Below are 15,966 nucleotides of genomic sequence, written 5' to 3'. Positions count from 1 at the left end.
CAGAAAATTATGTCATGGCTTTAGAAGCTTCTGATAGGCTAATTGACATCATTTGAGTCAATTGGAGGTGTACCTGTGGATGTATTTCAAGGACTACCTTCAAACTCAGTGCCTCTTTGCTTGACATCTTGGGAAAATCTAAAGAAATCAGCCAAGACCTCAGAAAAATATTTGTAGAACTTCACAAGTCTAATTCATCCTTGGAAGCAATATCCAAATGCCTGAAGGTACCACGTTCATCTGTACCAACAATAGTACGCAAGTATAAACACCATGGGACCACGTAGCCGTCATACTGCTCAGGAAGGAGACGCGTTCTGTCTCCTAGAGATGAATGTACTTTGGTCGAAAACTGCAAATCAATCCCAGAACAACAACAAAGGACCTTGTGAAGATGCTGGAAGAAACGGGTACAAAGTATCTATATCCACAGTAAAACGAGTCCTATATCGACATAACCTGAAAGGCCGCTCTACAAGGAAGAAGCCACTGCTCCAAAACCGACATTAAAACAGCCAGGCTGCGGTTTGCAACTGCACATGGGGACAAAGATTGTACTTTTTGTAGAAATGTCTTATGGTCTGATGAAACAAAAATAGGACCGTTTGGCCATAGTGACCATCGTTATGTTTGGAGGAAAAAGGGGGAGGCTTGCCAGCCGAAGAACACCGTCCCAACTGTGAAGCACAGGGGTGGCAGCATCATGTTTTGGGGGTGCTTTGCTGCAGGAGGGACTGGTGCACTTCACAAAATAGATGGCATCATGAGGCACGAGAATTACATGGATATATTGAAGCAACATCTCAAGACATCAGTCTGGAAGTTAAAGCTTGGTCACAAATGGGTCTTCCAAATGGACAATGACCCCAAGCATACTTCCAAAGTTGTGGAAAAAAATACAACAATGTCCAGGTATTGGAGTGGCCATCACAAAGTCTTGACCTCAATCCCATAGAAAATTTGTTGGCAGAACTGAAAAAGCATGTGCAAGCAAGGAGGCCTACAAAGCTGACTCAGTTACACCAGCTCTGTCAGGAGGAATGGGCCAAAATTCACCCAACTTATTGTGGGAAGCTTGTGGAAGTCTACCCAAAACGTTTGACCCAAGTTAAACAATTTAAAGGTAATGCTACCAAATACTAATTGAGTGTATGTAAACTTCTGACCCACTAGGAATGTGATGAAATAAATACAAGCTGAAATAAATAGTTCTCTCTACTATTCTGACATTTCACATTTCTTAAAATAAAGTGGTGATCCTAACTGACCTAAAACAGGGAATTTTTACTAGGATTAAATGTCAGGAATTGTGAAAAACTGAGTTTAAATGTATTTGGCTAAGGTGTATGTAAACTTCCGACTTCAACTGTAACTCTTCCATTTCTATTCATAATATCTTTATCAAATATAAAACCAATTATTTTTAAATCCATAAAGAATGTTTTTTATTTATCAGTATATATTTAAATATAACCATAACATTTGTTGTAATATTTGTTATCTTTTCTGGCGTATAACAAATTCTAACCAGCTTTGTATGGCTTGTTCAAGAAAGGGCGATACTTTAAACAAAAATTAATTTTCAATTAGTTGGAAATGCGATGTTGTAATCTTTTTTCAAGGCAAAACGGCAATTTTTGAACAAAGGATGAGCCTTAATAATCTACTGGAGAACCATTTCACAAGTATAATTTATGTATGAGTGAAGCTTTTAGTGAGAGGTTTAAAGCTTTAATATTTAATAATTCTAGCCCCCCAAACTCACATTCATTATATAAATAGGCATGTTTAATTTTGTCTGGCTTCGCATTCCAAATAAAATGAAATATTTTGTTGCTCATATGATTTAAGAAATGCGTCATTTGGAGTAGGCAGTGCCATTAGTAAGTAAGTAAACTGTGATAGGACCAAAGAGTTAATCAATGTGATTTTACCATAAATAGACAAGTATGTACCCCTCCATGGTGCAGAATATTATCTTTTTTTTTTTCTATTGAAATTAATTGTGGTAAGTTCATTTATATTTTTTGAGATTTGAATACCAAGTATGTCTACTTCACTATCTGCCCATGTTACTGGTAAACTATAAGGTAGTGTAAACACTGTTTTTTAACAATACGTAATATGGTACATAATTCGATTTTAATCCAAAAAGGCTAGAAAGGTGATCAAGCTCTTCAATGAGACTGCAGTGATCCAGATTGCAGACTTAAGAAAAAACTAGAGTCATCGGCAAACATTGACACTTTTTGTTTTTATCCACAGGATTTCTAACCCCTTAATGTTCTTGTCGGATCAAATTTTTAAAGCTAACATTTCAATGGCCATAATAAATAGATATGGAGAGAACGGACAGCCTTGTTTTACTCCTCTTAAAAGCTCAATACATTCTGAGAAGTAACCATTATTTAGTATTTAACATCTGGGGTTGACTTTAACCCATTGTATAATAGATTCACCAAAATTATAGTAATCCAGGTGGCAGGTAGCCTAGTGGTTAGAGCGTTGGGCCAGTAACCGAAAGGCTACTAAATCGAATCCCCGAGCTGACAAGGTAAAAATCTGTCGTTCTGCCCCTGAACAAGGCAGTTAACCCACTGTTCCTAGGCCGTCATTGTAAATAAGAATTTGTTCTTAACTGACTTGCCTAATTAAATACAAATTCTAGTCGTACTTTATCAACCGCCTTTTCAAAATCTGCTATGAAGACCTGGTATCTTCGATGTTTCATAATGTTAAATTGTTTCAAATAATTGTCGTATATTATCTCCAATATATCGTCCATGTAAAAAATCAGTCTGATCAGGATGAACAATATCTGGTAAAACCTTTTTTATTCCCATGCATTTCACCAGGATTTTCACATTGCAACATTGAAGTGTTAGAGGCCTCCAGTTTTTTAAATGGACTGGATCTTTATACAACCACCTGTTTTAGTAGTAGTGAAATCAGACCTTATTCAGTACCTGAAAGTCTACCATTTGTATGAGAGTAATTAAAACATGCTAATAATGGATATTTGAGTGCATCAAAAAAGGTTGGATATACCTGCCCTGGTATACCGTGTTTTTCGAGACTGAAAATATTTTATTTCCTCAAAGTTCATCTTCTGTAAATTGGCCTTCACACAGGGCTTTCTGTCAATTTGTTCATTTTGGATTATTATTAGGAAAGAAATCCTTACAGTTAACATCATTCAGTGGAAATGGAGGAGACTGAAAAGAAAACATGTGCTTAATATTTTGTTTCCTCTTTCAAAATATAATTTGGTGAATCATGGATAACATATTTACATTTACATTTAAGTCATTTAGCAGACGCTCTTATCCAGAGCGACTTACAAATTGGTGAATTCACCTTCTGACATCCAGTGGAACAGCCACTTTACAATAGTGCATCTAAATCATTTAAGGGGAGGGGGGTGAGAAGGATTACTTTATCCTATCCTAGGTATTCCTTGAAGAGGTGGGGTTTCAGGTGTCTCCGGAAGGTGGTGATTGACTCCGCTGTCCTGGCGTCGTGAGGGAGTTTGTTCCACCATTGGGGGGCCAGAGCAGCGAACAGTTTTGACTGGGCTGAGCGGGAACTGTACTTCCTCAGTGGTAGGGAGGCGAGCAGGCCAGAGGTGGATGAACGCAGTGCCCTTGTTTGGGTGTAGGGCCTGATCAGAGCCTGGAGGTACTGCGGTGCCGTTCCCCTCACAGCTCCGTAGGCAAGCACCATGGTCTTGTAGCGGATGCGAGCTTCAACTGGAAGCCAGTGGAGAGAGCGGAGGAGCGGGGTGACGTGAGAGAACTTGGGAAGGTTGAACACCAGACGGACTGCGGCGTTCTGGATGAGTTGTAGGGGTTTAATGGCACAGGCAGGGAGCCCAGCCAACAGCGAGTTGCAGTAATCCAGACGGGAGATGACAAGTGCCTGGATTAGGACCTGCGCCGCTTCCTGTGTGAGGCAGGGTCGTACTCTGCGGATGTTGTAGAGCATGAACCTACAGGAACGGGCCACCGCCTTGATGTTAGTTGAGAACGACAGGGTGTTGTCCAGGATCACGCCAAGGTTCTTAGCGCTCTGGGAGGAGGACACAATGGAGTTGTCAACCGTGATGGCGAGATCATGGAATGGGCAGTCCTTCCCCTGGAGGAAGAGCAGCTCCGTCTTGCCGAGGTTCAGCTTGAGGTGGTGATCCGTCATCCACACTGATATGTCTGCCAGACATGCAGAGATGCGATTCGCCACCTGGTCATCAGAAGGGGGAAAGGAGGAGATTAATTGTGTGTCGTCTGCATAGCAATGATAGGAGAGACCATGTGAGGTTATGACAGAGCCAAGTGACTTGGTGTATAGCGAGAATAGGAGAGGGCCTAGAACAGAGCCCTGGGGGACACCTGTGGTGAGAGCGCGTGGCGAGGAGACAGATTCTCGCCACGCCACCTGGTAGGAGCGACCTGTCAGGTAGGACGCAATCCAAGCGTGGGCCGCGCCGGAGATGCCCAACTCGGAGAGGGTGGAGAGGAGGATCTGATGGTTCACAGTATCGAAGGCAGCCGATAGGTCTAGAAGGATGAGAGCAGAGGAGAGAGAGTTAGCTTTAGCAGTGCGGAGCGCCTCCGTGATACAGAGAAGAGCAGTCTCAGTTGAATGACTAGTCTTGAAACCTGACTGATTTGGATCAAGAAGGTCATTCTGAGAGAGATAGCGGGAGAGCTGGCCAAGGACGGCACGTTCAAGAGTTTTGGAGAGAAAAGAAAGAAGGGATACTGGTCTGTAGTTGTTGACATCGGAGGGATCGAGTGTAGGTTTTTTCAGAAGGGGTGCAACTCTCGCTCTCTTGAAGACGGAAAGGACGTAGCCAGCGGTCAGGGATGAGTTGATGAGCGAGGTGAGGTAAGGGAGAAGGTCTCCGGAAATGGTCTGGAGAAGAGAGGAGGGGATATGGTCAAGCGGGCAGGTTGTTGGGCGGCCGGCCGTCACAAGAAGCGAGATTTCATCTGGAGAGAGAGGGGAGAAAGAGGTCAGAGCACAGGGTAGGGCAGTGTGAGCAGAACCAGCGGTGTCGTTTGACTTAGCAAACGAGGATCGGATGTCGTCGACCTTCTTTTCAAAATGGTTGACGAAGTCATCTGCAGAGAAGGTGGAGGGGGGAGGGGGAGGAGGATTCAGGAGGGAGGAGAAGGTGGCAAAGAGCTTCCTAGGGTTAGAGGCAGATGCTTGGAATTTAGAGTGGAAGAAAGTGGCTTTAGCAGCAGAGACAGAGGAGGAAAATGTAGAGAGGAGGGAGTGAAAGGATGCCAGGTCCGCAGGGAGGCGAGTTTTCCTCCATTTCCGCTCGGCTGCCCGGAGCACTGTTCTGTGAGCTCGCAATGAGTCGTCGAGCCACGGAGCGGGAGGGGAGGACCGAGCCGGCCTGGAGGATAGGGGACATAGAGAGTCAAAGGATGCAGAAAGGGAAGAGAGGAGGGTTGAGGAGGCAGAATCAGGAGATAGGTTGGAGAAGGTATGAGCAGAGGGAAGAGATGATAGGATGGAAGAGGAGAGAGTAGTGGGGGAGAGAGAGCGAAGGTTGGGACGGCGCGATACCATCCGAGTAGGGGCAGTGTGGGAAGTGTTGGATGAGAGCGAGAGGGAAAAGGATACAAGGTAGTGGTCGGAGACTTGGAGGGGAGTTGCAATGAGGTTAGTGGAAGAACAGCATCTAGTAAAGATGAGGTCGACTCCTGCCTTGTGAGGGGGGAACAAAAGAGGAGAGGAGTGGAAAGAAGGAGGCAGAGAGGAATGAGTCAAAGGTAGACGAGGTTAAATGAGGACTGTGAAGGATGTTAAAAGCTTATCAAGGCATCAAGCTCATTGATGAACTCTCCGAGGGAACCTGGAGGGCGATAAATGATAAGGATGTTAAGCTTGAAAGGGCTGGTAACTGTGACAGCATGGAATTCAAAGGAGGCGATAACTATTTGTTACGAGCTTCTGTGAATTCTTTTTGGTAGAATTTCTATGTTGAAGATAAAAAAAGGTTGTGCATTTTTCACAATTTTCCACCCAATTCGCTTTATTTTTGTAATGCATTACAATTCTTGAATAAGTACCTCCAATTCTTTTTGTTTTTCCTCTAAACTATTTTGTGTTTCTATAGTACAGTTCCCATGACCATCGACCTGCGCTGTTAGTTCTTCTTTTTCCTTTATTAGTCTAATCTCTTTTGACCTAAACAGTTTTTGTTTTAATGATGAGTATTGTATTGAATGGCCTCAAAGTACATTTGAAAGTGTCCCATACAATAAGGGGATCTGCTGTACCTATGTTGTATAAAAAAAGTAAATTCATTATTTTGTCATAGTTCAGAACAAATTGTCATCCAATGGGCTTTGATAAAATGTTCAATATCCCCGTCCACTTGGAAATTCTGTAAGAGTTATATGGAGGCCAAATAGGTCCAATCACATAGATGGTGGTCCGATCGCATTTGATGCCAGCAAGAATGAGACTAGGAAGTATTCAAGACGGCTAGCTTGTTAAGCCTCCTCCATGTATATCTCACTAGTTCAGGGTTTTTCAACCTCCATATATCCACTAGTTCTAATGTATCCATAATCTTTGTGATCTCCTGAAGTGTTTGAGGGTGATAGTTTGTAGTGATTTCCTTTACGGTCCATTGAGATACTTAAAACCGTATTATAATCTCCCACCATAATAATAGATTATTTCATTGCTTGTGATCTCAATTGATTATATATATATTTCCAAAAAAGTGTGGATCATCATTATTTGGCCCATATAGATTAATTAGCCAGAACTGTTTTTGGTCCAATAACATATTTAAAATAATTTCCTTGCAGATCTGTTTGCACAATTGGATCAACATTTGTATTAATTAGTATAATCAGCCCTTTGAGTTTCTTTGCCCATGACACAAAAATATTTCTCCCACCCAGTCCTTTTTCCACCCAACCTCATCTATATTTGTAGAATGAGTTTCCTGTAAACAATAGATATTATATTCTCTCTTTTACCCATATACATTTGATCATTTTTTATGATATGCTAAGCCATTACAATTATAATTTGCTATACTTATTTCCCCACTTATCATAATGATTCTCAAGTTTAAATTCTACTTATCACAACCAATGTTTGTAAACTTACCATTAAAAGGCATCATGATGATTAAGTGTCTATATAAACTCAGCAAAAAAAAGAAAACGTCTCTTTTTGAGGATCCTGTCTTTCAAAGATAATTTGTAAAAATCCAAATAGATGTTCATTGTAAAGGGTTTAAACACTGTTTCTCATGCTTGTTCAATGAACCATAAACAATTAATGAACATACACCTGTGGAACGGTCGTTAACACACTAACAGCTTACAGATGGTAGGCAATTAAGGTCACAGTTATGAAAACTTAGGACACTAAAGAGGCCTTTCTACTGACTCTGAAAAACACCAAAAGAGATATACCCAGGGTCTCTGCTCATCTTCATGAACGTGCCTTAGGCATACTGCAAGGAGGCATGAGGACTGCAGATGTGGCCAGGGCAATAAATTGCAATGTCCGTACTGTGAGAAGCCTAAGACAGCGCTACAGGGAGACATGACGGACAGCTTATCATCCTCGCAGTGGCAGATCAGGCAGGATCAGTACATCGGAACATCACACCAGCGGGACAGGTACTGGATGGCAACAACAACTGCCCAAGTTACACCAGGAATGCACAAGGCCTGTACTCTGGAGTGGGATCGATTTGGACGTGGAGGGTCCGTCATGGTCTGGGGCTGTGTGTCACATCATCATCGGACTGAGCTTGTTGTCATTGCAGGCAATCTCAATGCTGTGCGTTACAGGGAAGACATCCTCCTCCCTTATGTGGTACCCTTCATGCAGGCTCATCCTGATATGACCCTCCAGCATGACAATGCCACCAGCCATATTGCTCGTTCTGTGCGTGATTTCCTGCAAGACAGGAATGTCAGTGTTCTGCCATGGCCAGTGAAGAGCCCGGATCTCAAGCCCATTGAGCACGTCTGGGACCTGTTGGATCGGAGGGTGAGGGCTAGGGCTATTCCCCCCAGAAATGCCCGGGAACTTGCAGGTGCCTTGGTGGAAGAGTGGGGTAACATCTCACAGCAAGAACTGGCAAATCTGGTGCAGTCCATGAGGAGGAGATGCACTGCAGTACTTAACGCTGCTGGGGGCCACACCAGATACTGACTGTTACTTTTGATTTTGGCGCCCCCTTTGTTCAGGGACACATTATTCCATTTCTGTTAGTCACATGTGGAACTTGTTCAGTTTATGTCTCAGTTGTTGATTCTTATATTCATTCAAATATTTACAAGTAAAGTTTGCTGAATATAATCGCAGGTGACAGTGAGAGGGCTTTTTTTTTTGCTGAGTTTAGTTGTACCATAATTTGCACTGTTAAGTATACTGTAGCTGCAACTCTGTAAACCTCCAATTGTCCTAATATTCCACCCACTAAAACCTCTCCCCATATCTAGGTCTGCTGTCACGAAGACCATCTCCCTGATTCATGACGCACCTTTGCGTCCTAAGGCAAACCCTTGGCCCGACAATTGGCATTGGCCAGAGGGAAATATGGGCAGTCCCATGATAACATAAATATCTGAGGATGCTTGAGAATTTGCCAAATAACATGTAAGTCAGAAAAAAAATTGTAATAGGAATATTAATAGAAGTAATAACAGCACAATCTTATAAATGCATACTGATATTAGAAAGTCCTAGCAAGGTTATAAACTTGTCAGCCCAGCCTGCTCGGTTTATTGGATTCAATTGCTCAATTATTTTGTTGAAAAAATATAACCTAAATATATCGCAAGACCAGTATTTCTTTTTTTAAATGTCCATTACATGCAAGACATTTGATTTAGTCCTCATTATATCCTGTTGTATTCTGACAAAAAAAAAGGACCATAGAATCGAACGGCCGCTAATGACTGCAAGTAAAATTAGTCTTAGGCATCACATTATATCCTGATGTATTCCTGTTGCGCAGCGTTTTAAGTGTTTCTCAAAAAATTCTAAATGTTTCATGCCTTTAGGTCAACTGGGGTGATCAGATTGGTAATTCATATCGATAGGTTTCTAACACCATTTCCACATTTGTAGCAATTTGAGACTAATCCGACCTGGATCAGGTTTCTGCAAATGTAGAAGTAGTGTTTAACATTAAACCTATCAAAGGTCAAAATTGAGTGAGACACTAAATAGAAAAATGTGTAATGTAATGCAACAATGTTGTGATTGAATTACAATTAATCTCAAGGAAATAAATCACCAAACCGAAGGACAAGGATGTTTAATACAGGTATATATTACAATGTGCCATGTTATAATACAGTCAGGTCTGTCCAAATTCAAAATAAGATGTTTAATAATTGAGCTTGTTAGGGTATTATAGGAACCATACTTTCACGGTGTCATGAAAGTTCAATTTAGAAATCGATGAGTTAAGCTGCAGTTTAGCTTGGACGGTCACACAAACTAGAGATTTTAACGTACGGTCCGGGGTAAACGGTGTGGGGAGAACCAATAAGGGGACCAAGAAGAACATCGAGTGGTCGAAAATGACAAAGGTGACAAACCGCTCGTATAAAAACTTCATTCTGATGTCATAAAAGTACAAGCCATTGAAAACAATGGAAGGACTCTTACAGTACAGGATTATTTTCCTGCATTAGCCAATAAAGTCATAATCTAAATGTATACACAGACAGATTCTTCAATAATAATTTCATCATTGCAATTGGTATAGTTTTTCTAGGGTCAAAGGTGTGGTCTAACTACCATAATCATAAATATTGACACATCATTGTCACAAAATGTAAATCAGGTTGTCAGGTTTGCATATGAAGGAAGCTCCACCACCCCTCTTCTAGGAAACACATCCTATTTGGCCAATAATATGATTATTTATTTACTTTATCATCTATGTATTATACAGATTATCTTTTTAACTGTGTCTGTATAAAAGCATTAATAAAAGTAGACATCTTAATAAGTGTAATAATGTTTGACATTTTGTCCGTGAGACCAAGCATTTTTCCGTTCCCATTTATCTAATTTGTACAAAGACGATACAATAATCCAGCCATGCAATGCTGGGCTTTTCTGTTTTGTTTGTTTTAAGCGTTCTGCATCTCCTTGCCGATCTTGTAGCTCAGGATCTTGTTCCAGTCGATCTTGGTGCGCGTCACAGGAAGCTGGCGGCGTAAGGCTTTGAAGGTAGTGTCCGACATGGTCTGGTAATTCTCGTTGATGGCGGTCTGACGGGGAAAGAGGAGGGCGGAATTAGGGAGGGCTTTGGGGTGTCACAATAGAGATAGAAATTATTGTACTGAAATGCCTATTAGAATAATATAAAAAAATTAAAAAATGATATCCGGATAAGGAATTGCTCGACCAACCAAAATGATGCAAATGGACATTAAAATAAACATTCTACCACAGCAACCATGTTATTTCTGATAACCTATTTGATTCTGAGTTCGGACAATTATTTCTAAGATGCATACTTTCAGTTTTTCATGCACTCACTTCACTACCAGTGCTAGCACATTTTTATTTACTTGATTTAACCTTTATTTAACCAGGAAGGGCTCATTGAGATTAAAATCTGTTTTTTAAGAGCTACCCTGGCCAAATTACAGACAGACATGAAAACTACAAGTAATCTAGTAAAAACCATTGAATTCACAGGAGTATAAAACAGCCAATTAAAAACATTGACAGGTCAGGGAATCAGACTCAAAATCCTTTCATCAGTGATTTAAAAACACCAAATCGGGACAAGTTCTTCCAGTTTAAAAGTATTTTGTAAGGTGTTCCAAGGCGATGGCGCAGAGTACATAAAAGCCCTTTTACCAAATTCAGTTCGGACACTTGGAACAGTTAGCAGGATAAAGTCCAGCGAACAAAGAGAGTACACACCACATTTCTGAACAATAAAAATACACAACTAAAAAGGTAGTAAACCCAAAATGGCTTTGTAAATAAAAGTATACTGAGCCTATGAGTGACTAGAGAAGGACAGCCAACCCTGGTATACAAAGTGCAGTGGTGCGTAAGGGTTTTGCAGTTTAAAATAAACCTCAAAGTGCCATGGTAAAGAGTTTAAATTGATCTCAAACACTGAGCGGAAGCATTGATATATAAAATATCCCCATATTCTAGTAAAGGCATAAATGTAGCTGATACTAGCCTCCTTCTGGCTTCAAAAGAAAAACGTGCCTTATTCTTAAAATTAAAATTAAATTTCAGCTTCAATTTTTTTGCAAGTTGTTGAATATGCAATTTAAAAGAGGCAGTCATCAATTAAAATTCCAAGATATTTATGAGGTTACAACCTCAATCTCCTTGCCCTGACAGATAGTAATAGGTGAAAGGTTCAGAGGTCTATTTCTTGCATTAGAAAACACCATTAGTTTAGTCAGTATTGAGGATAAGCATCAATTGACACAAGGTATGTTGAACAGTATAAAAAGCAGTTTGCATGTTCTGGGAAGCTTTTGTAAGAGGCGAGGCACAACAGTAAATAACAGTATCATCAGCATAAAAATGAAGTTGTGCATTTTGGACATTTTTGTCTAAATAAGTTATATAAATAGTGAATAAGAGAGGAAAGTACAGAGCCTTGGGGCACACCATTCAAGACAGACAATTTAACAGACCTAAGCCCATCAAATTGAGTGCACTGAGTTCTATCAGACAGATAGTTAGCAAACCATGCAACTGCATATGCTCTGAAAGACCTACACTCGAAAATCTCTGCCTTCGTATAGCATGAACAACTGTATCAAAAGCCTTTAGAGATCAATAAAAAGAGAGACACAGTGCTGTTTTTTGTCAATGGCTTCAGTGATATCATTTAAACCCTTCATGGCTGCTGTAATTGTGCTATGCTTCTTACTGAAGCCCGATTGGTACATTGATAAAATAGAGTTAGTAAATAAAAACTCTTTTAGCTGTTCACTTACAAGGGTTTGAAGTATTTTCAATCAGGGGTGACAGCTTTGAGATTGGCCTATAATTATTTAAAAGAGTTGGATCTCCCCCTTTTAAAAGTGGTAGGACAAATGCCGATTTCCAGATCTTTGGAATTTCATTACAATCCAGGGTTAGATTGAAATGAGATGTAAGTGGTTCAGCTATGAAATCAGCTGCCAGATTTAAAAAGCAGGGATCCAAAAGATCAGGACCTGCAGGCTTTCTCTGATCTAAGGATTTCAGGGCTTTATGTACCACCTGCACTGAGAATGGCAAAAAGCTAAAAGTTAGACCAGCTCTCACTGGTTCATCCACACAGGGTTGTACAGAGACAGAGGACACTGAATCAAACAGCCTACCAGATGATACAAAGTGCTCATTGAAACAATTCAGCATTTCAGTTGTCATATATAGCAACAGAGTCCTTCAAAACACATGACGTTAATTCATTAACATTACTGTTACCAGACATAGACTTAATAGCCTTCCAAAACTTTCTAGGGTCATTCAGGTTATCAGTGGTAACAGACATAAAATATTCAGACTTGGCCTTCCTGAGAAGAAAATAACACTTGTTTCTTAACTGCCTAAAAATAAGCCAATCAGCATCAGAACATGATTTCCTTGCTTTAGCCCAGGCTAGATTACGGTCGTGAATAATACAAGGCAGCTCAGAAGAAAACAATGGATTATCCCGCCCTTTAACCCTGAACATGTGGAATGGGGCATGTTTGTTTACCATTTGGGAAAAACCATCATGAAAGAATTTCCAGGCAGTTTCACATGCGCAGATAACACACACAGCTGGAACTCCGATTAAACTGTTTACATGTCCTAATTATTTAAAAAATTGCTCAGAAAAGCAGGTGTTTTAAATCGGCCTATGCTTACTATGATAACTTATGCCCAATTAAGATAAGCCGAGTGAGGTGTTTACATGACTAATGCGATACTCTGCCTAATGCCATAATCAGTTTGATATCGAATTATTAGTGTGCACGTAAACTTACACAGTGAAAGAGAAGCCTGATTTTCAACACGATAGAACTGATACAAAAAAAGTTATTATTGTGGAGTGTTTTGTATTGACGTGTCCGGTGTTGTGGAAACATTTAGGTGCGCATTCCTGTAACTGCTATTTGAAGTGGGGACAATAGCACACCAACGTCAGGGCAGACTGGAGGGTTAAACGTGCACCGTTATAAAAACTAGACTCAAAAGTTGGTTGTTTTATTAAATGAAAAATGCCAAAATGTCATTGTATATTCTTGCAGTTTACAAAGTCATAAGGATAATTTGTAGACTTTTTTTCATTGTTAAAATAGGCCTAAAAGAAAATTCTCAAAATGAACACTCACTTAAAGTAATCTATTCTGATATTCAATTAATCCCTTAACCAAGCCATCTCTAATAAGAACCACAATTGACAGGAAGTGTCATGTGGCAATGGTTCCCAGATGTTTTGACGTTACACAAGAATATGAACAACACCATGACAGACATGTCATGTGACACTAATGGCAAAATATGACGCTTCATTATTGCATGTACTTGAAGTTACAGCAATTTGTATATGTACAGGTAACAGCCAGATGAATGGAAACACAAGTAAATGAGGGATACAAAGTATATTAAAAGCAATTAACATCCCATAATGCTTAGGGTCACATAAAAGTGCTGGGCAAGCCATTATTTTGGCTACCATGGCTATGTCCCCATAGGATGACAATGCCCTCATCTACAGGAGACGAGTGGTCACTGAATGGTTTGATGAGCATGAAAACAAATGTAAACCATATGCCATGGCCGTCTCAGACACCAGATCTCAACCCGATTGAAAACTTAGGGGAGATTCTGGAGTGGCGCTTGAGACAGCGTTTTCTACCACCATTAACAAAACACCACATTTCTCATGGAAGAATGATGTTGCATCCCTCCAAGAGTTCTAGGCACTTGTAGCTTGTGGTGGTCCAATGCCCTATTAAGACACTTTATGTCAGCTTTTCCTTTATTTTGGCAGTTGTGCTAATATCAAACAATTCCCATTCCTAATCCCACACACACCTGGTAGTCGTTCTCTGCAGCCTCCATGATCTTGATGAACTCCTTTGCAGTTGCAGCTTCGCTCTGGGGGAGGGGAACGGAGTGGAAATCGGGAGGTGAAACAAGAGATGTCCAAGTTATGAGAATAAAAATGACATACCTGATCCAAATACTTTACAGCAGAGGAGTTGAAAACATTCACAGAAATTAATGGGGGTTGTTCCACATGTATTCTATTTAATAAAGCACTCACAGATATGGACATGGATTCCTGGACCTCTTTGTGGCTGACCAGCTGAACGTTGCCGTCTTCATAGTAATGAACCTACAACCAGACAGAGTTAAAAAATAAATATTTAACCTGTATTTAACTAGGCAAGTCAGTTAAGAACAAATTCTTATTTACAATGACGGCCTACCCCGGCCAAACCCTAACGACGCTGGGCCAATTGTGCGCCGATCTATGGGACTCCCAATCACAGCCAGTAATGACACAGGCTGGAATCGAACCAAGGTCTGTAGTGACACCTCTAGCACTGAGATGCAGTGCCTTAGACCGCTGAGCCTCTAGCACAGTGTGATGATCCTAAATGTAACCTTGCCCAAATGTATACACACATACCGTACCTTCAGAAAGTATTCATACCTCTCGACTTAGTCCACATTTTGTGGACTTACAACCAAAAGGGATCAAATAGATTTTCCCCCCTCACCCATCCACACACAATTCCCCATAATGAAAAAGTGAAAACATGTTTAGATTTTTTTGGGCTAATTTATAGAAAATGAAATACATAAATATCGCACTTACATAAATATTCAAACCCCATGTTAGAATCACCCTTGACAGTGATTACAGTCTTTCTGGGTAAGTCTCTAAGAGCTTTGCGCACCTGGACTGTACAATATTTGCACATTCTTAAAAACCAATACTCAAGCTCTGTCAAGTTCATTGTTGATCATTGCTAGACAGACATTTAAGTCTTGCCATAGGTTTCAGGCCAATTTAAGTCAAAACTGTAACTAGGCCAACCAGGAATATTCAATGTCATCTTGGTAAGCAACTTCAGTGTATATTTGGCCTTGTGTTTTAGGCTATTCACCTGTTGAAAGGTGAATGTGTCTCCCTGTCTCTATTGGAAAGCAGACTGACCTAGGTTTTCCTTGGATTTCGGTGTATGATTGTACATCTCCACATTTCTGAAGTCAAAATGCAAATTGTTCGCCTCGCAGCGGAATCGGGGGCTCTGATCTATGCGGAGAAGAGGATCAATATCTACCCAGATCGGAGTGCCGAACTGCTAAAGCAGAGGGCGACCTACAACAAAGTGAAATCCCAGCCAAGCAAGCTCAACCTGAGACGCGGCTTCAACCACCCGGCAAAACTCAACTTTACCTTCCAGAAACACAACACACACGTTTTCCACTGCCAAGGAGGCTCAAGACTTCTTTGATAAACACTTCAAGTACAACACACAAAAAGGACGAGGTGACAGATCTAGTCTAACCACAATTTTGCTGCCTCAATATTCAGGTATGCTATCCACGCAGCCTAGCATATGGCTGTGACGATGCCCGCAGCATAAGACAATGATGAGGAAACCAAATTGGGTAAAAGGAACACCATTATTATTATTGCTGAACATTGGACTTCAGTTTTATCATATTGCCAATGTTCAAGGACATTTAAACATCGATGACTTAGCTATTAAATGGACAATATATTAAAGGTGCCATACAGACTGGGGTTACATCCTTGTGGGCTAAACTGTTTAGGATCTATGTCCAGTCCCCTATGGGCTTCCACTAGGGCTGCCACCAATTAGTCGAATGGTAGATTGATTGGTAGTTAGGCTGTTGGTCGACTGTGATTGTGTGTGGTACTGCTCGAACAACACACACATACACTACCAGTCAAAAGTT

The 15,966-nt window shown here is 40.7% G+C and overlaps 1 protein-coding gene across 1 annotated transcript in view; it reads right to left on the bottom strand.

Annotated features, from left to right (window-relative positions):
- Positions 1 to 9,298: 9,298 nt before the first annotated feature.
- LOC135524120 (F-actin-capping protein subunit alpha-2-like) overlaps positions 9,299 to 15,966 on the bottom strand; it is a 49,465-nt gene continuing 42,797 nt past the window's right edge. Inside the window, exons 8-10 of the mRNA XM_064951327.1 lie at positions 14,297 to 14,368; positions 14,065 to 14,127; positions 9,299 to 10,280 (exon numbers count right to left, since the gene is read on the bottom strand). Of these exons, the coding sequence (XP_064807399.1) occupies positions 10,140 to 10,280; positions 14,065 to 14,127; positions 14,297 to 14,368 (276 nt within the window). The 3' untranslated portion in view covers positions 9,299 to 10,139. The remainder of the gene's footprint in view (positions 10,281 to 14,064; positions 14,128 to 14,296; positions 14,369 to 15,966) is intronic.

The sequence above is a fragment of the Oncorhynchus masou genome, chromosome 31 (assembly GCF_036934945.1).
Source record: "Oncorhynchus masou masou isolate Uvic2021 chromosome 31, UVic_Omas_1.1, whole genome shotgun sequence".
NCBI lineage: Eukaryota > Metazoa > Chordata > Actinopteri > Salmoniformes > Salmonidae > Oncorhynchus > Oncorhynchus masou.
Note: the sequence above shows the minus strand (reverse complement) of the source record. Positions and strands in the feature narration are given on the sequence as shown.